The sequence below is a fragment of the Schizosaccharomyces cryophilus genome (genome assembly GCF_000004155.1).
Source record: "Schizosaccharomyces cryophilus OY26 unplaced genomic scaffold supercont4.7, whole genome shotgun sequence".
Classification (NCBI taxonomy): Eukaryota; Fungi; Ascomycota; class Schizosaccharomycetes; order Schizosaccharomycetales; family Schizosaccharomycetaceae; genus Schizosaccharomyces; species Schizosaccharomyces cryophilus.
In genome coordinates this window covers 306,454-327,822 of record NW_013185630.1, presented here as the reverse complement: position 1 = coordinate 327,822, position 21,369 = coordinate 306,454, and the positions used below count along the sequence as shown (strand labels likewise).

The 21,369-nt window shown below is 38.4% G+C and overlaps 10 protein-coding genes and 1 non-coding gene across 12 annotated transcripts in view; 4 read left to right on the top strand and 7 right to left on the bottom strand.

The window, feature by feature from the left end:
• Positions 1-12: 12 nt before the first annotated feature.
• Positions 13-1,001, top strand: SPOG_03339 (NatB N-acetyltransferase complex catalytic subunit Nat3). The gene is made up of 2 exons (XM_013169753.1): positions 13-142; positions 196-1,001. Exons 1-2 carry the CDS (start codon positions 65-67, stop codon positions 661-663), a joined length of 546 nt encoding a protein of 181 aa, XP_013025207.1. The 5' UTR covers positions 13-64; the 3' UTR covers positions 664-1,001.
• Positions 1,002-1,265: 264 nt separating this feature from the next.
• SPOG_03338 (60S ribosomal protein/L12A) lies at positions 1,266-1,888 on the bottom strand. The gene has a single exon (XM_013169752.1). The coding sequence runs from the start codon at positions 1,804-1,806 to the stop codon at positions 1,309-1,311; it is 498 nt and encodes a 165-aa protein (XP_013025206.1). The 5' UTR covers positions 1,807-1,888; the 3' UTR covers positions 1,266-1,308.
• A 258-nt stretch (positions 1,889-2,146) lies between these two features.
• SPOG_03337 (transcription factor tfiiic complex subunit sfc4) lies at positions 2,147-5,182 on the bottom strand (the record flags this gene model as incomplete). Its single annotated transcript, XM_013169751.1, has 1 exon — positions 2,147-5,182. The coding sequence occupies one exon, from the start codon at positions 5,180-5,182 to the stop codon at positions 2,147-2,149; it is 3,036 nt and encodes a 1,011-aa protein (XP_013025205.1).
• A 433-nt stretch (positions 5,183-5,615) lies between these two features.
• On the top strand, positions 5,616-6,821 carry SPOG_03336 (ribosomal protein subunit L2; the record flags this gene model as incomplete). The annotated part of the gene is made up of 2 exons (XM_013169750.1): positions 5,616-5,809; positions 5,895-6,821. The coding sequence occupies exons 1-2, from the start codon at positions 5,648-5,650 to the stop codon at positions 6,819-6,821; spliced, it is 1,089 nt and encodes a 362-aa protein (XP_013025204.1). The 5' UTR covers positions 5,616-5,647.
• A 119-nt stretch (positions 6,822-6,940) lies between these two features.
• On the bottom strand, positions 6,941-8,329 carry SPOG_03335 (the record flags this gene model as incomplete). 2 transcript variants are annotated; one of them, XM_013169749.1, is made up of 3 exons in its annotated part: positions 6,941-7,302; positions 7,363-7,612; positions 7,682-8,329. In XM_013169749.1, the coding sequence occupies 3 exons, from the start codon at positions 7,908-7,910 to the stop codon at positions 7,137-7,139; spliced, it is 645 nt and encodes a 214-aa protein (XP_013025203.1). In that variant the 3' UTR covers positions 6,941-7,136. The 2 variants fall into 2 exon arrangements, with proteins under 2 accessions (XP_013025203.1, XP_013025202.1); XM_013169748.1 differs by having other exon boundaries at positions 7,282-7,612; positions 7,682-7,910.
• Positions 8,330-8,486: 157 nt separating this feature from the next.
• On the top strand, positions 8,487-9,739 carry SPOG_03334 (meiotically upregulated Mug123). Its single transcript, XM_013169747.1, has one exon. The coding sequence runs from the start codon at positions 8,719-8,721 to the stop codon at positions 9,421-9,423; it is 705 nt and encodes a 234-aa protein (XP_013025201.1). The 5' UTR covers positions 8,487-8,718; the 3' UTR covers positions 9,424-9,739.
• On the bottom strand, positions 9,656-11,346 carry SPOG_03333 (histone H4-like TAF Taf6). Its single transcript, XM_013169746.1, has 2 exons — positions 11,209-11,346; positions 9,656-11,066 (listed from the first exon to the last, which is right to left on the bottom strand). The coding sequence occupies exons 1-2, from the start codon at positions 11,338-11,340 to the stop codon at positions 9,816-9,818; spliced, it is 1,383 nt and encodes a 460-aa protein (XP_013025200.1). The 5' UTR covers positions 11,341-11,346; the 3' UTR covers positions 9,656-9,815.
• Positions 11,347-13,305: 1,959 nt separating this feature from the next.
• On the bottom strand, positions 13,306-13,377 carry SPOG_16353. The gene has a single exon. It is a non-coding gene; the product is annotated as a tRNA-Thr (tRNA).
• A 78-nt stretch (positions 13,378-13,455) lies between these two features.
• Positions 13,456-17,837, top strand: SPOG_03332 (retromer complex subunit Vps5). The gene has a single exon (XM_013169745.1). The coding sequence runs from the start codon at positions 13,638-13,640 to the stop codon at positions 15,345-15,347; it is 1,710 nt and encodes a 569-aa protein (XP_013025199.1). The 5' UTR covers positions 13,456-13,637; the 3' UTR covers positions 15,348-17,837.
• On the bottom strand, positions 15,548-17,792 carry SPOG_03331 (xylulose kinase). Its single transcript, XM_013169744.1, has 3 exons — positions 16,569-17,792; positions 15,987-16,484; positions 15,548-15,933 (listed from the first exon to the last, which is right to left on the bottom strand). Exons 1-3 carry the CDS (start codon positions 17,535-17,537, stop codon positions 15,727-15,729), a joined length of 1,674 nt encoding a protein of 557 aa, XP_013025198.1. The 5' UTR covers positions 17,538-17,792; the 3' UTR covers positions 15,548-15,726.
• A 1,306-nt stretch (positions 17,838-19,143) lies between the features above and the next one.
• The window catches only part of SPOG_03330 (uncharacterized protein), a gene marked incomplete at its 5' end in the record, with an annotated part of 5,036 nt that continues 2,810 nt past the window's right edge, over positions 19,144-21,369 (bottom strand). The window contains one exon of the mRNA XM_013169743.1: positions 19,144-21,340. Within this exon, the coding sequence (XP_013025197.1) occupies positions 19,265-21,340 (2,076 nt within the window). The 3' untranslated portion in view covers positions 19,144-19,264. The remainder of the gene's footprint in view (positions 21,341-21,369) is intronic.

The window sequence follows — 21,369 nt, the reverse complement described above, 5'->3', positions numbered from 1 at the left end:
TCTCAGCTTTCATAATTGTCTTCTATTAACTCCAACTTGCAGATTTAACTGCTATATCTCGAAAATGGCGGATACTCGCAAATTCAAGGCTACAGATTTATTTAAATTTAATAACATTAATTTAGATCCTCTAACAGAAACTGTATGTGGATAATGGAAGTGAAATTTTCGAAATAATTGCTGACCGTGCCGTAGTTCAATATCTCGTTTTACTTGTCATATTTGAACCGATGGCCAAGTCTATGCGTCGCGCAAGAATCAATTGCCTCAGAAAGTAGCTCTTTAATGGGCTATATTATTGGGAAATCAGAAGGAAAGGGAACAGATTGGCATACCCATGTTACAGCTATCACAGTTGCACCCAGTTCTCGAAGACTAGGTTTGGCAAAGACTATGATGGATTACCTAGAAACTGTTGGAGATTCTGAAAAAGCCTACTTTGTTGACCTGTTCGTTCGAACCAGCAATGCTTTGGCAATCAACTTTTATAAAGGATTGGGTTATTCCGTATATCGTCGGGTAATTGGATATTATAGCAATCCTTATGGAAAAGATGAAGATTCATTTGACATGCGCAAGCCTCTTGCGCGAGATACGAAACGTCAAAGTGTTCGTGAAAATGGAGAGTACTGTAATTGCAGTCCTAACGACGTTGTTTTTTAAATGAAACAGGTATGATGGAAGTATAGCAAAATACCATTGTCCTTTAGAAATTTTGAAACAAATTGAACTTTTCCCTAAGTATTTGATCGTACACATACTTCATCCTTTCGCTCTTTTATGGTTGAACGTTACTTTCATAAATTCACCTAACTAAAATTCCGCTATCCGCTTTCATATCATTGTATATTTTGAACAAAATTAATTTACTTCTAAATTATCTGTTGCTGCTCTTGGTAGACCTTATAAAGCAATCAGAAGTCAGTTAATTGACCTCTTCAGCTTCCTAATGTTGTAACCTTCTAATAACATCAATAAAAAATTTACGTTTCCTTTCTCAAGATATGTCTGAAGCATGGAAACCGACAGACTTTACGATAAAAAAAGCACGTCAAATTCCACTCCTTCTTAATCTAGGTTGGTATAAAATTGACCAGAGATATTATGAAACCATCTGATCAGAGTGTTCCAACCATATTTAAACTTTTTTAAAATTTCATTAAATTAAATCATCCAAAAGCCTTGGTTTTATGTAAGTTAAGGTCGCCCTTTAATTATAAATAAAAGTTTCACTACAAACACTTAAAACTTACGACACCGAAAGATGGAACATTTGCAAGAATGATATTTTGTACCAAAGTGCCTGCTTTACTCTTGAGGGATCTCAATGTCACCACTGTCGATCTCCTTTTGAACATCGTGAGGGTTCTTACCTTCAACGGTGCAACCAACGGAGAAAGCAGTACCAAGGATCTCCTTAACAGTACCAGAAAGGTCCTTAGCGAGGGACTTGAAGCGCATGGTACGAGCGACTTCAATGATCTCGTCAATAGAAACGTTACCAGAGTGGACAACACCCTTGTCCTTCTTTCTGTCACGAGCAGGTTCCTTCAAAGCCTTGATGACCAAAGCAGAAGCGGAAGGAACGACGGAGACGGCGGCTTGACGGTTTTGGATGGTCAACTTGACGGTAACACGAAGACCCTTCCAGTCCTTAGTAGCCTTGGCGATATCTTCACCAACCTTCTTAGGAGACAAACCCAAGGGACCAATCTTAGGAGCAAGAGTAGAACCACCGGCAACTTCACCACCGACGGCTCTCATGATAACGGTCTTCACTTCATTGGGATCGAACTTGGGAGGCATCTTGGGTTGTGGCTATGGGATCAAATTACCCTTGTGTGAACTTTGCCAAAGGTAAAGCGAAACAACAGTCACTAACCCTACCCCAAAATTCAGCACATATAAAGAAATAAAACAATATTAGGCAAACGAGGAAGTTATAATTGAAATAAAGTAAACATTCCTGTCAATTTCCATCATAGTAAATGATGATGAAAAAATAAACTATTGCAAATGATTGTTTCTTTAAATTATCTTGGAATTAATTGAGAGAAATAATGCAATAATAAAACCAAAATAGATATGATTAAAGTATAATACTAAGAACAACCTCAATTGTTTATGATCTCTTAAACCTGGAATATTAGTAGGCTAAATACCGTTTAGTTACTTCAAAGGCCAGATTCAAGTTTCCACTTGATGTATATATAAGTCGAAGGTTGTAAGCAGCTTCATAGGAGAAATCGTAAGTAGAGTTAATTTGCTTTCCCTCTTTCTGCTGTGCTTGAAAGTTGTTTAGGGCTCCCATAGGCGATAACTCTAAAACCTTTTCATAATACTGTACAGCATGGTGTTCCAATCCCAAAAAATGATAAGCTTTTGCTAAGTTATAGAGGGCTTCCTGCTTCTCTCCTACGCCTGCTTTGGATCGTAAGTCATAATAGTGGTACAAAAATGTGAATCCTTGCAGGATTTGGTAGTGTCGATTGTCAGAAAGCCTCTGCATAGCACGATGAATATAAGCCAAGCCAATAGAGAGGTTTGTCATTGGACAATCTGGATTCATCGCATATGCTCGACTATAATAATTGATTGCTGGAATCCAACTCCTACTACGGGCCATGATATGTCCATATAGTAGGAATAAAATAGGGTCGTAGGATGTAGGAACAGTCGCCAATCCGTCTTCATTTTTGGATAAGGTAGCAGCACCAGGAACAGAAGACTTGTTAATTAGTTGATCCATTAGTTTTACCAGACGAAGCAAAAACTTTTGATTAGCGCTGTCCACGAACGTTCGAGAGCAATCATAACCTGAACTCAATATACCTGAAAAAAGTCTGTAAGTGTCTTGACGGAATTGAAAAGTCGTGAAAGTCCATCGGAGAGGACCAAGTGCTGTTTGAGAATCTCCCGCATGAATGGCGCATGCCAGCATGCACCAACGCAAATTCTGGCGTTTTATTGGATCCTGTTCAAACACAGGAGTCGCCATACCTGCTTTTAATACCTCATAAGCTTGTTTCACCGTTCCTAATTTGGCTTCCTGGAGTGCGTAAAGTGCAAAAAGGTGAAACCAAGAGTCGATAGAAACATTACGAAACATCTTTGTATGTAAAACCTTCTCCAAATCGACGTCACCCCATTTTGAATGGGTAATTGAGTCATTAAGCCTATTTATCATGTTCATAAGCTGATCCTTTAGCGAATGAATTCGTACGTGCCTTGTCAACAAGCTAGTTTTCGATCTAGCTTTCCGTTCATTAGGATATAGCGCTTTTGTATTTACAAATTCATCAATCAGCTCGGATGCGATGTTCAGCCAAGAATTAAGCGTCTCCGAATTCGTCGGATCGTTTTGCATATTTTCGAACAATTCACTAAGTTTCCCAAACCTTCTTTGAGTATGTTCTGTTTTCCAAATCTTGTACTGGCGGGCTTCTTCTTTAGACCGGCTAATCTGAGCCCGCTTTTCCCATCCGTCTTGTGGTAATCTCTGATTATTTATTAGTAATCGAGAACCAAGATCACTCTCGCGACCTTCTACCTCCATGTCCCCCTTCTCATTTTCAGACGTCCCTTTCTGAAGTTCTATTATACTAGTAACAATTGCCAACGCTGCATCGCGATTATCCTGTAACTCATTTATCTCGGCTAACTTTACAAGCGCGTTGATATTGTTATTGTCTATAAGTAGAATAGCTTCCATACATTGTTGTGCATGTTCGAATTCTTTCAATTCGAGATAGCAAAGACCCATATCAAACCAAAGGTGGATGTTTTGAGCAGGACCATAGCTGCTTAAAAGTATATGATATTCTAACGCCAAATCGAGGCGTTCAATTTCCATATAGGCCTTTGCAATGTTATTTAATACTCCTGAGATGTACTTAAGAGGAAGGGTTTTAATTATAGAAAAGTGGTGGGCAGCTTCTTCAAGTTCACCAATTTTCATCCTTGCAATTCCCAATTTAGCTCGTAGTAGATAAGGTAAATGATAGGTTTCTTCTGAACTTTCTTGTACGGAAGTAGCATCAACCTTTCTCCGTTTTTCATCTACGTCCCACTCGCGATCATCATCGTAGTCGTCCCAGTATGTTTCTGACTTCCGTCCGCGAAACCAGCGTGCACCTCGATTGATAAGGTGGATAGCACTAGACCACTGATGGTCTAAAAGTAAAAGTTCAGCATAAAGATTCAGAGCGGGTAAATCAAAAACACTCTTGCCAATAGGTGGCACTGGGTACTGGTAATAATGTGTCCAAGCAGTTTCAAAAGCATTAAGAGCTTCACCGGGAGCACGAATTCTAATATAGACCTCAGCCAAATGCTTTAGAAGTGATACGTCAAAAGGAGAAGAAGGAAGCAGTTGTCGAAACCCCTCAGCTGCTTTCTTCAATGATCCATGATCCTTATTTAAAATAGATCGATTAAAAATATACTCGTTTAGTAAATTTTCTTTGTTCGGTTTCGCTAAGATTGCACGAGAATAACAATAGTCTGCTTGATCCCAAAATTCTAGACTTTCATTGAGATGTGCACAAGTAGCCCACATTTCATAATCTTTTGGTTTAAGATGAGCTGCAGCCATCCAAGCAATCAAGCACTTTTCAATATTGACCCTCTCGTTGCCCCTTTGACGATGGCATTCACCCAACATTTTCCAAGCGGCAATCACATTATTATCGATGCGAACAATTTCTTCGGCAATTTTTTGAGCCTCAGCAAAGTTTCCTTCCTGAGCGAATAATCGATTTGCAATACTCAGCAATTGTTGAACTTCAACAGAAGGAACCATGTCTGCACGACTCACACGGCCACGACCCCGTGAGCTCTTTTTGGCGCGTCTAAACCCAACAGCTGCTTTCAAATCTTCCTCCCATTCATTGTCGTCAACCTCAGAGCCTTTTTGTGTAGATGTTTTGTCAAACGTGGATGACGCTTCTTCTTCGCTCTCAGCATATTCTGACTCTTCGTCAGACCACAGACCAGCGGTATTTAGAGCAGCAGTATCCCCTAAAAATGATTCATGATTATAGTTAAACCGTCCAGACTCATCAACGAAGTCATTAATATATCCATTAAAATCATGCACCTCTTCATCCATCGCTTCTACGGTTGAACTGTTCACGCCACCAACCGTAGACTCTAAAAGGGTATTACTTTCATTTTCGTTCATGATTTGCAGAATTATGTATGCTGATACATACTTTTGCAATGTTGGTTGTTGGCAAACCAGAGCAGACACTACATGGTCTTATAGCATATACATTTGATGCCTTATTGAACAAAAAAAGATGATTTTTCATCATTTAAAGAACTTAAAATTAATTCTCTATAGAGAAACGCCAAGACTCTTTTTTTCTTTAGTTCAAACAAACCAGACCGTGCTTGAATCGTTTTCAGATGTAAGTGGTAGAATCATGATTAAATCAAACTTTTCAGCAAATCCAATAAAGAAAACATGCAAAAAACCCATTGATTTTTAGCAATTCTTAACTTCGAAGACACTGTTTATTAGTGTGCGTTAATGATATTCGTATTTTTGATAGCATAGAGTCTTATGGTATGTTAAATAGCTACACCCAAGGAACTTGGTTTCAGAGGTTGCTTTCTGCCTTCATAATTAAAACGACATTTCCATATGTTGAGAGTGTCCCGATTTTGGGGAACTATAACTCCGCTTCGGAGCTATCCAAGGATTTTTCGATATGCCTCTACAGCCCCCAACGGTACAGAATCCTTTGCTGACAATGAGCGGCCAATCGACACGAGTTTATTGTTTCGAGAAAAAACAAAATTTCAGGTATAGATTATCTCTTCATCAACCCTAACGAGTGATGCTCATAATGCGCTTTGTGATTTGATTGACTAACCATTACTTTTTATAGCTAAAAAAGTATAAACCGATTTCCCCTGGTTTGCGACACTTGCAACGTCCCATTACTGAGAATTTATGGAAAAAAGGACCTTATCGTCCATTGACAGTGGCCAAGCGCAAAACAGGAGGTAGAAATAATACCGGTCGAATTACTGTGCGACATATTGGCGGTGGACACAAACAAAGAATCCGACTTGTCGACTTCAAACGGACTTCTCCAGGACCTTGCAAGGTGTTACGGATTGAATATGACCCTGGAAGGAGTGGACATATTGCCTTAATTGAAAGCCTGGACGAAGAAAAGCGGAAAAGTTATATTCTAGCTTGTGATGGCCTTCAAGCTGGTGACACTGTCGAAAGTTTCCGTAATCTCATGGCGTTGGATAAGAATGGAAAGCTTCCTGATTTGAATCCAGTTTTAATTGCTGAATTAGAGGACGGGACGTTTACTGCCCGTAACCTGAAGCCGGGAAACTGTTTCCCCTTGCGTTTGATCCCAGTGGGTACATTAATTCATGCTATTGGTCTTCAACCAGGCCAAAAAGCAAAGCTGTGCAGATCTGCTGGCTCAAGTGCTCGACTCATTGCGTTTGATGACAAAAACTATGCAATCGTGAGATTACAAAGTGGTGAAGAACGGAAGATTTTAGCCTCTTCCTTTGCTACAATTGGAACTGTCAGTAATATATATTGGCAACACCGAAAATTAGGAAAGGCAGGACGTTCTCGCTGGCTTGGCATCCGTCCTACGGTTCGTGGTACAGCCATGAACGCTTGCGATCACCCTCACGGAGGTGGTGGTGGTAAAAGTATTGGTAACAAACCATCACAATCGCCTACGGGTGTTTTAGCTAAAGGAGGCTACAAGACTCGTAAAGGCAAGAATATGAATAAGCTTCTTGTTCGTGGTCGTCCTCGTGGAAAAGATAAGCGCTAGACAATGACATATATACGTCCTTGTATAAATTAAAAACTGCTTGTTTGATTTTTGTATGTCTGACTTTCCTTTTAGGCCGGGTGTTTTACATGATGTTTGAGCTTTGGCAGTTGAAGGATCAGCTTTCATTTTTATTTTGTGATGCATTCTCTCCGAAATTTTTTAATCACTTTTATACTCTTTTTTAATAAATTATATTATATATTCCCTTTGCATTGAAATGAGTAAACCTTGTATCAATCAACCACGCTAGTGAGTAGCAATTCTATATAGACAACAGTGCAAATTGATACCATTAGACCGTAATTTTTGACGCTAAGAATTTGTTTTCTTTTTTGATCTTCTATTTCGTCTATGTTTTCGTCCTGCTGCTGGGCTAGCGGAAATTCGTTCTAAGAGAGACAGCTGAGAAACTTTGGGCCCAATTCGTTTCCTCAAAGGATTCGATGTTTCTTCCATATCTTCTTTTTCGGGCGATTTCCTTATGATTAGTTAGTAACAATATACATATTCAAAAGAGTAGAGAAACAAGGTACGATACCTTTGAGAACTAGAGGATTCGGCCTTCTCGTGAGGGTCCCCATGGAACAGGTAGTAACGGGAATATAGATGAGCACTTTTTACTTTCTTATCCGAGTATCTTGCATAACGGATTTGATGTGAAGAGGAGAGAAAGCTTGGACAAGGCTTCATACGGTATTCAGCATTGTCATCAAAATCAGAAAATGGCTCAGATACGAGTAGGAAAAGAGCTCTTCGAGCGACATCTTCATCTGGATATACCAAGTTACCTGTGAAGGGGAAATTAGTCTCTTCCTGCATAGACAGCGACTTTTAGGTTTTTATTAATTGTTCCTTACATTCGTTGTCATTAATCCATTCAATCACGCATTCATGCTCGGGAGCATAAGTGGAAACAAACTCTTTAATTTGCGCTTCTGACATATTATCCACCCCAGAAACATGGAGTGCTGTTTTTCGCAATGTCAAATCATCCGGTTGCTGAGCTGGATTCTCGTTCAGGCCAACAGGGCTCTCTGTAAGAATCCGTTCGTTCATTACGGACGCATTTTGTTCCTCCATATCCATGAATGAATCGGGAAACGTTTCGCGTTTTGCGAATCGTTTGTTTTTGTAATTTTACGAAACCAGGTCAAATAGTGAAGGATGGTCCGTATTCTTAAATGGGTTTGTTTACAATAAAAGTAGAAAATAGGAAATAAAAAACTGCTATCATAATACAATACACCCTTTGGACTTGAAAAGTACGTTTCTTCGTTTGTTTGTCTCTTTATTTCTGATTTTTCGTTGGAAAGAAAATCAGCCATGTTCAACAGTAGAAGCTGGCTGCCTGGTTCAAGAGCTTGGTTTTCTCTTGTGATACGTTTGTTATGTCAGGTTGGTTGAAGCGTCGATTCGACGGTTCATTGGAAATGAAGTCCCATCCAATTTGAGCAACACTTACATGGGTAGGACCCTTAATTGGTGAGGTTTTTTTGCTCTTTTTCCACAGAACAGTAGTATACAAAAGTGTAAACAAACAATGGGCTAAACCCTTCTATTTTTGTTTACCTTTTAACAAACCCCAACAAAACCCCCTTATTTGTCTTTACGAAAGTTGACAAAGCCAAGCAAGAAAAGCCCATGTAAACATTGCAAGAACAAGTCCATTAAAAACCTCGATTTTTTTACTTTGGTGTTTGTACTGAATTATACGTGAAATACTCTGCTCTATTTGATCCTCTTTCTGTGTAAAATTAACATACGCAGCGAAAGGAGTGAACAAGATTCCAAACCATTGGACGCATTTTATATACTAAACAACACATGAATTTGTAAGGATTCCATTGAAATTGAACAAAATAATAGAAAAAGTCGGCTTTTTTAATTTATTGAGATGGAATCGATTATTGGTAGACATAGTCGAGATGAATCCTTCTCGCGTTCATGCATCGCTACTCCGAATGTCCTCGACGACCAAGAGGAAAATAGTGAACGTCCGTTTTCATATGTACAATCATTGAGAAGAGCGAGGGCTACCGTCTGGAGTGATCAGGGTCGTGCAAAGCCCTTGCAGTCTACTCCTTCCTGGAAAAGTTCCTCTCAGAACAGCAAAAAGGATTCTAGCAAAGGATTGGGAGGCATGCGTTCAAGAGTCTTTTCAAGTCAACATCACGGTGTATATCATACTCGACCGGCTTCGTTGAAATCTCGAACAATGGCCCCTCAACATACCATCCTAACACCTCGACTCTCTGCAACTGAAGGCAAAGACGACGATGAAGACGATGTAGACATTTCCACTTCCAATACAGCCCCTACTTATATGTCTATGATCAATTCCTCTCGTGCTAGCTCCACGCGCAGTGGTACTGCCCCATCTGCACCTTCTATCATGGGCATGTCTATTCATTCTCAAGCTGATACTACTCACTCAGAAGGATACGAATCCAGAAGCGGCTCCCCAACTCACGACATTCAATCCTACCTTGTCAATCACAGTAGTGATTCAGAAGATTCTGACTGGGAAAGTGGTGAAGAAGGCGTAAAGCGTCTAGTTATTACCAATATAGCTAATGATGATGAACTGGATAGTGACTAGTCACATTGAATGAATGTGCTCCATTTTTTATACCCATGCTCTTGATATATATGACCTTGCATCTTGTTTCTTTTGATGTCCCTTATGCTTCTTCGACTTTGCACTTGTGTTCATCTTCGTTTCTTTTTTCATTTTCTATTCTTTTAAGTTATGTTTCGAACGGTTTCATCGTTCCTTTTCTCATGGTTAGGTAGATGACTTTCCGCTTTTTTCTTCTCCCCTATTTATTATTTGAATCTATAGTTGATAATTATTCGGTTTTCATTTGTCATCTTAATTCTTCTACCGTAGGAAAGAAAATACGGACCATTCATTTATTATTCATAATACAGTTTATTATATGTATGTATATATTTACAGAAAAGACACAAAGTTCCAAAATAAAGTAGCGATTATGCCTTCTGAGTCGGATTGTTTTCATCCACTAAAGCTAAAATGAGATCCTTATCTCCTTTTTCCATTATTTTTTCAGTCATTAGATTACCAACAATTTTTTCCAAAAGACCCCGAGCATTAGGGGGGACAGTTTTATCCGTAGAGAGTTGATCATCTCTCAAAAGCAATAATGCATCATACAAAGCATCCATGCAGCGATTTGCTTCATACTTTTCATCTTCGTTGCCTTTTTCATGAGTCTTTCTAACCAAAATTTCATAGACCTTGATATTAGGAACTAAAAGCACCCGAATAGCTTCTTTTCCCATTGTTTTGAGACCTATTATAGCTCCATAGTGAGTTGTATAAGGTTTTGTATTGTCCAAGAAAGCCTTTAACACTGTTCTTGTTACTCTTGGCTTCAATGTGTAGTATACATTGCCGAATCGATTACAAACAATCCCTAAAAGATAGGCTGCTAAATCCCTTAAAGCATAATGATCATGGTTATGTGGATCATTACCAAGGCGTTTGGCAACCAGGCAAGTTAAAATAGAGGGCATTAACTGTTGAACATATGGCTCAACAAACAAATTGGGATTATCAAGGAGAGCCCAGGCCATTTGCATAAGGGTAGTAAGAATAACTAGATTACTTAGGTTATGAGAGATGGAATCAGAAAGAAACATAATAAAATAGGGCAAGAGTTGATGCAAACCGGGATCGTCTCGAAGGCTTGATAACGCGGCATTTCGAAGTTCTGAGTTTGACACATCGAGCAAAGCAGCAGTAATACGCTCAAAATATAATTGAAGCTCTTTCGAAAGCACGTGACGAACTAATGGTTTCACTTCAACATTCTCCATAGATGAAATACCATTTGACGCCTCTTTCGTAGCGGTAGCAGCTCCTGGAGTAATGGAAGCTGGACCCTTAGGAGCCCACTCTCCAGTTGTGTGGTCAGAGGGGGTTGGGTTTTGTGGAATAGCAGGTTGAACACCCTCAATTGCTAACCAATGTGCAGTATAAGAAATATTTCTGGGTACTTTAGGTAGAGGAAAATTAATAATTTTTTCAAAATCAATTTCTTCATCATCGAGATAATAGAGAGAGTTTTGCCCAGCACCTACGGCAGCTTCATGAAATTCAACAGGCCGAGATGTATTGAAGCCGTAAAGTGGCTCAACATTTAAAGTTCTTAAAGCGGATGAAATGTCAGCATTTGAGAGTACCGTTCGTTTCGAATGGACCATAAACTTCATTGCTTCCTGGATTTGACGTTAACATATTGTACTCTGACGAAATAATAAGTGCAATAAAGAGCAAATAATCTTTTATTAAATAAAATAGAAGATAAATTGAAGGATACAACAGCAATGTCTGCAAACAACCTAGACTTTCTTAACATACCTGTATGACTTGGTGGATGCGATATTCAAGATCCATTGCGATTGCAGATGCTGCTTCATCACCTAAATTGCTAATACCAAGCATTTCAGCGACATCTTTTATGGATTCTACGTTCCATACTGTCAAAGACATGTTGGTATATGGAGTCTGTAGAGTTTCATCGTCGCGTTTAGGAATGGAAATAGAGAGCTTGAGTGTGTTGCTTGTTGTATGATTACGCTACGTTGTGGTTCTTTAAAATACACACTTTTGGATTATAAACAAAACATTGAAAGACCAGTTGTAAAACAAAAATAATGAATAAATAAAATAACTTTTCCAATTTTTTGGCAAAACTATTGGAAAACTTTTTTGTAATGAAAAACTAGAAAGTAACGTTTTGAAGCTATAGGTGTAAAATGAAGGAAACCAATGGGATCTTAAATGGAATTCAGTAGGATGCAAATGGGACTCCGTTGAAAAAGTTAGGAGTATAACTGTCTTATTCATCCTCTTCTGGTTACTGTTTATGAAATATAGGAAGAATCTTAACTCTAGAAACAAAGCTTCGTAAAATGATTTGTCAAGATATTAATATAAAAGGAGAAACTTTATGGAATGGTGCTCTTCTTCACCTATATCAGCAGTTAGGATCGGAAGCTTTTTTACCACTGAAAGTCTAAATACCCTAAAATAGAGGAACGTGCACCCTTATGAGTCTACATTCGGAAATGAGAGACGAGAAAAATCAACTGGTCTGACTTGATATGTTTACTTTTCGAAATCCCATTTAGTTCACGAGATCCTTGGACATGACGACTTAATCCAATTGAAGCATAAAACGATATAACTAAAGTTGTTTACTTCGCTCGAAATACAATATTGTACGGTGTAGCATTTCTACCATGACACTTAACTGTCCTAATGATTGTCAATTGTCACTCTACTGGTAACGATAAATAAAAACAAGACATATATATAGAGCATAGAGTGGTATAGAGAAATACTGACAATGTAATATAAAAAATCAAGTAAAGAAAAGAATTTTACACTAATAATAGTCTATAAAAGTTCGTTGCTATGAAACGACTAGGGCTTGAAATGGATTAATGCAGACGAATAACTCCATATTTGGATCACGGTAAGGACTATGAAAGATCAAATGTTGGATTCTTAAAAAAGGTGTACATAAGATGCAATTTTATGTAAATATGTTTGTTCTCTATACCATATCTTATAACTTAGTGAATTTGTTAATTTTCCAATTGCGATTCCAGAAACAACTTGTTAATAGATTCAAGCTCATATATCTATAGTACTATTCCTATACTTCACTCAGAAGAAAAGTCTTTAAGGGAACGTTCTTTTCCTTATGTCGTCTGAAAGATAGCATATGTCTTTCAATAGAACAGAGGAAGCGCATGAAAGTAGCAAAAAAACTCTGCAAGGCAATTCAGTATGGTTTTCATTGAGAGTATCCTTAAAAGTGACGAAATCCATAGAAACATTAATTGAAGCATGTTCTACTGTGAAAGTTTGGATCATGTTCATTGACTCTGGATGGAAAGCCAAACAGATCCCTATAAATAATTACTTTCTAAAGCCTTAATTTACTTCAATTTTAAACGCAAAGACAAGGGCCCTATGATTTGCTCATTCTTTCCTATATTTGAGGAATGAAATGCAGAATGGTGTTATCGCCATTAAAAGAAAGGAAAAAGATTGCAATGGAATGCGTCCTTACCGTATGTACAGTCCTCATTACTAGATTTTTCAGCTTCTGTTTTACCATTATAGCACACACCTTTTATGATAAGATTTTGTAATGATGCTCTCATAAAATGTGATAGCAAGGAAAGGAGCAAATTGCAAAATCTACAGTGAGTTTAAGTTTATTAGAGGATACTCTGAAAGTAGCATGAATACAAAAAATTTGAAATTACTTTTGTTGGTACACGCACAGTAAACAAAGCGAAATTTCGTATTCGGAAGTTTCGTAGATCAAATTTTCTCAACACTATTCCAAGTTGAGCACTATTAAAACTCGTTCAGCTCCGTCTCTTAGAGATTAAAATCTCCTTTTTAAGTAAGTTTATTTTTTGAAAAAAGTAAAAAGTTTGCTCCAGCAGTGACTCGAACACTGGGCCTCTTGCTTACTAGGCAAGCGCTCTACCACTGAGCTACAAGAGCCTGATTAGTTGGACATAATGTAGGTATATAATCACTGGGTAAAGGAAAATATATCGTCGCAACCAAGTTTTGGTTGGAACGGGATGTTAGGTTTCTCTAATTTCTACTTGGTTTGATTGTTTATAAATGCAGGTTTTCACCCTCATTCATAGGGGCGTTGAATTTACCACATTTCGTTATGATCTGTTATCTTTCTTAAAGAGTTCGTACAACCAGATAGTATCGTATACCAAGCAAACAACATCCACCCCAAAACCATCATGCTTGCTGATTCCTTATATGAAGCAGACGATGAATTCAATCCTTTTGCAGATGCTGTTTCCCCCTTAAATCCACAGTCTGCCAATGTACAGACGTCTGCTGAACCCGCACGTGAAATTTCATCAAACGCGCCGGATGCAAATTCAAATATCCGCGAAGTTTCTTCTCCAGGAAAGTCAGTAAATGTGAAATCTCTTCCTTTGGAAACACTCACACTAGATTCAGCTCCGTTAGGGCCATTAGACCATTCCACGCCTTCTACTGTAAATTCAGAAAATAATCCTTCAGGATCGAGTGTTCATGAATCCTTTGCAATTCCTAGTAAACCTTCTCTTTTACCAAAAAACTCTTTTGGTTATAGTGGTGTACATCCTCACGGCTTGCATGTATCTGAAGTCAATCCGTACTCTTCAGAGCCTTCTAGTATTACCCAAGAAGAATTACGACACAAAGAAGCATCCGATGCTTCTCCAAAGACTATGCTTGCTGAGGCTGGTCCGCATCCTTCTGCACCCACCATCGCGCCATCCATGACTCAAAAACACGAAGACAGCCAAGTGGTGGCGGAGCTAGAGGTGCCTTCTGTTCCACCTCTAAATATTCAAGTACATGATCCTCATACAGTTAGTGAGCTTGCTAAGTCTCATACGGTTTACTTAGTCAGCTCGCAACTGGAAAGTGATTCTGTCCAATCCACTGAAGTTACTGTTCAAAGACGGTACAGGGATTTTGACTGTCTCTACCAACTTTTGTCCAACAATTATCCTGGCTGCATAATTCCTCCTCCTCCTGAAAAGCAGGTGGTTGGCCGGTTAGACGACGAAGTAGTTGAGCATCGCCGAGCTGCTTTAGAGGTCATGTTGCGCAAAATTTCCTCTCACCCTCTTTTAAGGAATGATTCATTCTTTGAAAAGTTTTTGCGGGTGGATAATTTCGACACTAAGTTGACAAATTACGTTACTCCTATTGATGCTGCTTCTTCTTCCACTGCTTCTGGCTCGTCTGGCTTACTTGACTCTTTCACGTCTGCTTTTCACACTTCTTCATCATCTAAATACATTGAGCAAGATCCCTTGCTTGCCGAAACAAAATTATCGCTAGATGCTCTTGAAACCCAGCTAAGATCCATGTATCATGCCCTTTTGCTTTGTATAGACCAACGCCTGCAACTTTTATCTTCGATACACGACTTTGGCGAATCTTTAGCAAATTTGTCCTTGGTTGATCTTGATCCTTCTCTTTCCTCCCAACTTGACAATCTATCTCAGATACAAATAGAGCTTCAGTTTTCTCAAGAAAGAAAGGTTGCTCAGGATAATCTAACCCTGGGTGTAACTATCGAAGAATACATCCGTAATATAGAAAGTGCTAAAAATGCTTACTCTACTCGACAAAAATTATGGCAGGTTTGGCAATCTTCTTTGCAGTCACTTTCTCGTCTCGATGCCCAGTTGGATAAATGTCGCAAGCAATCAAAATTTCAGCAAAAGTCTCTTCCTTACCTAGAGAGTCAAGTGGAAAAGTATCGAGTTAAATCTTCTCAGCTAGCGCAGCAGTTTGAGAACTCAACTGCTTTGTTAAAACATGATTTGAAACAATTTTCTAACATAAGGGTCGACGATTTGAAAGCTAGTGTCGAAACTTGGCTGGAATCAGCAATTGAATCGCAAAAAGAGTTGATTGATAGATGGGAATCGTTTCTAGAATAATTTGCTGCATATAGTTTGTATTTCTTTCTTCGGCTTATTTATTTCCTAATGTGATATAAAAGTTATTTTCTCCCCTCTTTTCAACTTACTTTTTGCTACCGATGTTGTTTCCTGCACCTTCATTGATGTCGTCGGACTTTGTTTAATGATTTTGATGCTAATTACATATTTTATGAGACGTTAATGAAAGTATTTTATGTCTTTAAATGCTACGCTTATCAATTCAATTTGTATATCATGCGGTAAACGCTAATAAAATAAAATAATTCTTATATTCTTCAGCACGTCCTAAAAAAGCATATACAACAGATCAATACAATGGTAATACTACCTACTTGACCGAATCCGAGACTAATTCATCCATGTTTTGGCTACGATTTCATTTATCATCCTGTTCCGACTGATGAACAGCAATCTCCTGTGCTTCTGCTAGATAGGGCAATAATCGTCCATAAATATCATAAATTGATTTTTCAGGCATGCTTCTAATTAATTCGATCTTTTTGTTTTCATCCCAGGATTGCTGAACGAATTCATCAAAACTAAGGTTTTGCTGATTCATTGCATAAGCGGCCTTGACGGCTCCCTAAAATATAAGTGTCAGTAACTTTCCAATTGCAAAGGATATTCAAAACATACCCCAATAGCGCAAGCATTGCTTGCTCCTTGCTTGAGTCGATAAACATCACAACCCAAAATTTCACTGATCATTTGCACGATGGCTTCATTTCGACTAGCACCACCTACAACATATACTCTTTGAGGGCGAGATACATCGGTTAGTAAAGGGGTAATTCTATTGCGGATATCTAAAAATTGGCTCTCGACTATAGCACGAGCATCATCATCAGGGCTTGTCCATGATTCTGATGATTCTGTCACTGGTTCCAGTTTATCATTTCGGATGTTGAAGCGCCATGCACCGGGTCCAACAGCGGGGATAATTTCCCGTAAAGGATAGTACAGCCCGATTTTTTGATCTGGAAAAGAACGTGAATCCATTCGTTCTTTAAGGGTGAATTCATTGAACAATTCCCAAGAGCTTTTGTCTTGCACTTGGTATTTTTCATTGATACTATCGCGAACAGTTTCTCTAGCCAAACTGCCGTTCTTATAGCAAAGCATGACCATAAAATGCTAAACACTGGTTAGTAAAATGTAGCCCAATAAGAGTAAAAGTATTTTAGGATCATGTCCAAGACTTAATAAAAGCAAACATACATTTGTGACGATAGGATGACCAAACATATGATATTCAGGAGAACAAACATAGTTGGAGGTAGCCATGAGAGCGGTGGTACTTGTGCCTAGCGACAAAAGAACATCTTTTCCGGGTCGCAACGGCAAGGAAAGTAGGGTGGCAGGATTGTCGCCGGTGATTGGAATGATTTGGCAATGGGATGAAAAGCCGTACTTTTCACTAAAGTAGCTTCCAATACGACCGAGCTGTTTTGCACCGTTCATTTCAACGGATCCCAGCTTGATTGCTAAATCTGAGCCTTGAAAAGGACCAGCAACGTCATCCAAAAGACGAGAGTCAAATTGCTCATTTTGTATATCCCATAAATTCATACCACAAACATCGCTAATTTCCAAAGGAGCTTCGCGTTGCAAAAACACAGACATGAGGAAGCTTGAAGCGAGCCCAATTCGCTCGGTTTTCTCATAGATATCTGGATGTAATCGACGAAACCGCTTGATTTGAGGACCCGTGAATCTAAGATGCGCTTTGGAGCCCGTCAGATCAGCAAGTTTGTCAGGCCCACCTACGACAGCTTCCATTTCTCGACATTCACGAGAAGTAGTAGCATCTTGCCAGTTTGGTGAGCTTGAATAAAGATACTTTTCGAGTTGACTTTTCAATGTAGAGTTTGTTTCCAATGAACCAAGAGCTCGTTCGGCTCCCTCTAACCAAAAAACACCAGCATGCTGTTGACCCGCTCCACAGATTCCCTGAATCTCGCTTACATCCATTATCTTTGCAAGTCTAGCACACAGTAAATCTATGGCATCCAACCACATTGCCACTGGTGCTACCACCTCATGACCATGTTTGTAGACACCCTTTGTAGTGTTATAAGAGGGAAAGTCTTTGTCAAAATCCACAACCACCTCTTGGACGATGTCCAGCTTTTCGTTAATAGTAACGCCTTTTAATTGTTGAGTGGAAAGATCTAATCCTAAAAACATTTTGTAAAACCCTACGTTGTCGTTAGATTCCAGAAAAGGATCTTGGTACAAGAATTCTCTAGGAAAGTCCGCTTAAATATATGAAAAAAATCACCTCTTGTTGTCGTTCTTTTTAACCGTAAAATTCGAGATTCGTACAACTGGTCGTTGTAAGAGCTTACATCAATCGTTTCTGTTGTCACAAATTTTCTATTAAATAATCTTTCATCACATCATAACATAACAGAAACGAGTTGAACAGGTACGCATTTGTCACGTTAATAATACTCACGGGTTATGAGAATAAATATCGAGTAGAAGTAATAATTACAATTGTAGGATTGTATACATTAATTGGACTCTGTTGTACTCGCTAGTAATGTCCAGGATATGATTAACTAAACTAAAAGTAGGTAGACGATCTTATTTAGCCAGATCAGTCGAATCTTCCAATCTGGAGATTCTGACTGTAGATTCATAGTTTGTATACCTTCGCTGAGACTGCTAACGTAATCTATCTCTTTGTATCTCAAAGGTTTCTTTGTTTAGTGGTTTCCCTTTGTGAAATAGGTTTCTTTATTCTTAAATTATTGTTGTTTTGCTTTGTTTTGTTTACCAATTGTAATATCTCAACCTTTATTCTTATGACGTTTGTTAATATTCGAAAATATTTTCTTACGATGGCGTATTGTAATACTTATTATATAAGCAAGACACCTATCGTGACAAACACGTACGAAGTAGTAACTTTTCTTAAAGTGTCATAATTGGGTCCCTCGTTAGCATTCATAATATAACAATCCGTTATAAGAATGGAATAGTAGCTAATATCAGTTAATATTCATAAGCTTAAAGAATTGTGCTTGATAATAAGTAAACAAAAATTTGAAAATGCAAATTTCTCTTTGATTGCAGAAACTCCGATTAAAATTTACAATTCTTGATTATTGCTATTAATTAGAGAAGCCAGTCACTATGGCAAATATACAGAATAATATATATATGTGTGTCGACAGTCGAAATCTTTAGATCGGAAGATTTGACTGATCAGGCTAAATAAGATTGACACTTAGTCGTTTTCATTTAGTTAATCAGATCCCTGGACATATTACTATTACTCTACGTAGTACTAACACGTCCAATTCCAATAAACAATTTTGTAATTGTACTTATTACTTCCACTCGATTTACATTCTCATAACGTGTGAGATTTCTCCCGTGACATAAAGATAAAAAAAGGAATAACAAGAAATAATAAAATATTATAAAACAGAAAAAATAGAAAGAATGGGTTGGCAATTGGAAGGGCCTTAAAATTGACTGCTTATTATCCTATGCAAAGAAGAATCTTACTTTTTATTCCATTTATAGATTCAGTAAATTTATATGTCTATGTATCCTACTTTCGAACTGCATACACATGTGTTTGACTCTGGTAGACTTCTTGTAGATGATGAAATAATCTTATAGACCCTCAAAGCTAGTCAACAAACGAATTGGTAAGAAAAATGTACAGAAATAAGAAACGTAGCCTTCTATTATACGAACACTCTCTCCACTCTTTCCTAAGTAAGAAGGATTTCTATTTTGGTTACTCTTACTGAAACCTCTATCATCAAAAATATTAGCAAAAAATATAATTATAGGGCATAAATTAAAATTATTATAAGGAGCTTGCCCTGCATACTCAAAAATTAAATAAATACCTTAAATACCTATATACACCTAGAGATCTTTCGTTTCTTCTTTTAGGCGCTTCTTGTAATCTTTCTGTAAATCCAGGTACTCTTGATACGCATAACCCGGAAAATGTAGAATAATAATAACACAGCAAAGACATTAAAAAAGACATAACCAATAAATATACCAAAATTACGCCAGCGATGGTCAAACTTCATACTGAATTGCTCCAAAAATTGGTCACCTGTACGGTACCTACAATACTGACAATTGCTCGTATCATTAGGGTTCAATAAATTACCGGCATTAGCACTTTGCATGAAACTGTTCAGGTAGGATTGGCAAGTCTGCCCCGATGGAGGATTCAAAATATTCAGTTCTTGAGGTTTGCATTCCACTGGAACATTGTGCAGCAAATCACTCAATAAACCTTCAATAATGTAGGTAAAGGGTGTCAAAGCGTGCATCCAATGCCAAAATTTCATCAAATTAGAAAGTGGTTGCATGACACCATTAAACGTAATAATAAAAGTGAACGCCAAACTGTTCACGACAGATGCAGTTTGAGCATTCGGACAGGCACTAGCAACAGCTTGACCGAACGTGGAATAGTACATTTGAAATATCATGTACATTAACCAAGCATAACCTGTTCTGTCACTCGGATGTTCCAAATGTTTATAAAACTTTACAGGATAAAACCAACATAAGAAAAAAATCGTACCGAATACAAAATTGAATGGAATTTCAACGAGAATCGCGGAAATAACAAAAGAGATCCAACTGTAAATATTGGATGGTTTTTCTCTCACTTCAAACACATTTCGAAGGTCGATGAATCTTGGTTGTAAGCCATTAATAAGAGGAACTGCAAGCACGGTTGCCATGAAAACTGCAAAAAGCTTGTTTTGCATGTTTTGATAACCCAAACCTTGATTATAGAAAGTGAAACCAATGAACAACCCTGCGAAAATATTCAAGAGCATCTTAGACATTAATAGCGAAGGTTCTCTCCAATAAGAATGAAAGTTCCTAGTCAACACAAATTTAATTTGGAACCATAAAGGCATAGCATATGTATGAGTATCTTCTTTTTTAGCCTCCCTCTTCGAATTCGCTTTAGAACTTTCAATCCTATCCAATTCTTCAGTTGTATGTTTCCTTTCTTCCGAGTTATTCCAAACTTCATGCCAATCACGGTCAGTCTTCGCAGTAGCACCGGCGCCAATCACATCCAGAATGTACTCAGCTGGATTGGCATCCGGAGGGCAAGGAGTGGCTCCATGATTAGCAAAATAATCCAACAAAGTCTTGGAATGATCACCGATATCACCAAAGTACACCGTCTCACCACCTTTCTGAAGAAGCAATAACCTGTCAAATTGATCAAATAACACAGCACTAGGCTGATGAATCGTGCAAAGAATTGCTTGACCAGCATCAGCCAGCTTACGCAGAAACTGCACAACCGACCATGCCGATTGACTATCCAGACCAGACGTGGGTTCATCCAAAAACAAAAGAAGAGCTGGCTTGGCTGCCAACTCAACGCCAATAGTAGCACGCTTACGTTGCTCAACATTCAATCCAGAACCAGGGGACCCGATGATAGCTTCGGCATAACTTTCCATTTCCAATAATTTAAGAACACTCTCAACGTATTCATACTTTTCAGAAAGAGGAACAGAGGCTGGCTGGCGAAGTGCAGCACTGAATTGAAGTGCTTCTCGAACAGTACTTTCAGAAACGTGAACATCTTGTTGCTGGACGTATCCGGTACGACGCTGGAATGTAGAGTCAAGAGGATTACCGTTAACAAGCATATTACCAGTGACAACACCAGTATCAACACGCTGAGCAAGCACGTTCAAAAGGGTAGTCTTACCAGCACCCGACTCACCCATTAAGGCAGTAAGTTTTCCAGGCTTTACAAAACCATTAACTCCGCTCAACAATCGTCGCTTTTCGCCTTTAACAGTAATATCATAACTAAGATTTCTCCAGCTGAAAATGTCACGTCCACTTTCAATACTACCATATTCCTTTTCCACTTCTTCAGGATTTCGAGCTTCTTTAACAACACCACCGCCTTGAGTATCTTGGCCTGTTTCTAAATCCAAAGGTTTTCCGCCTTCTTCAACAGCCTCTTTCACAGTATCAGGTGCATAACCCC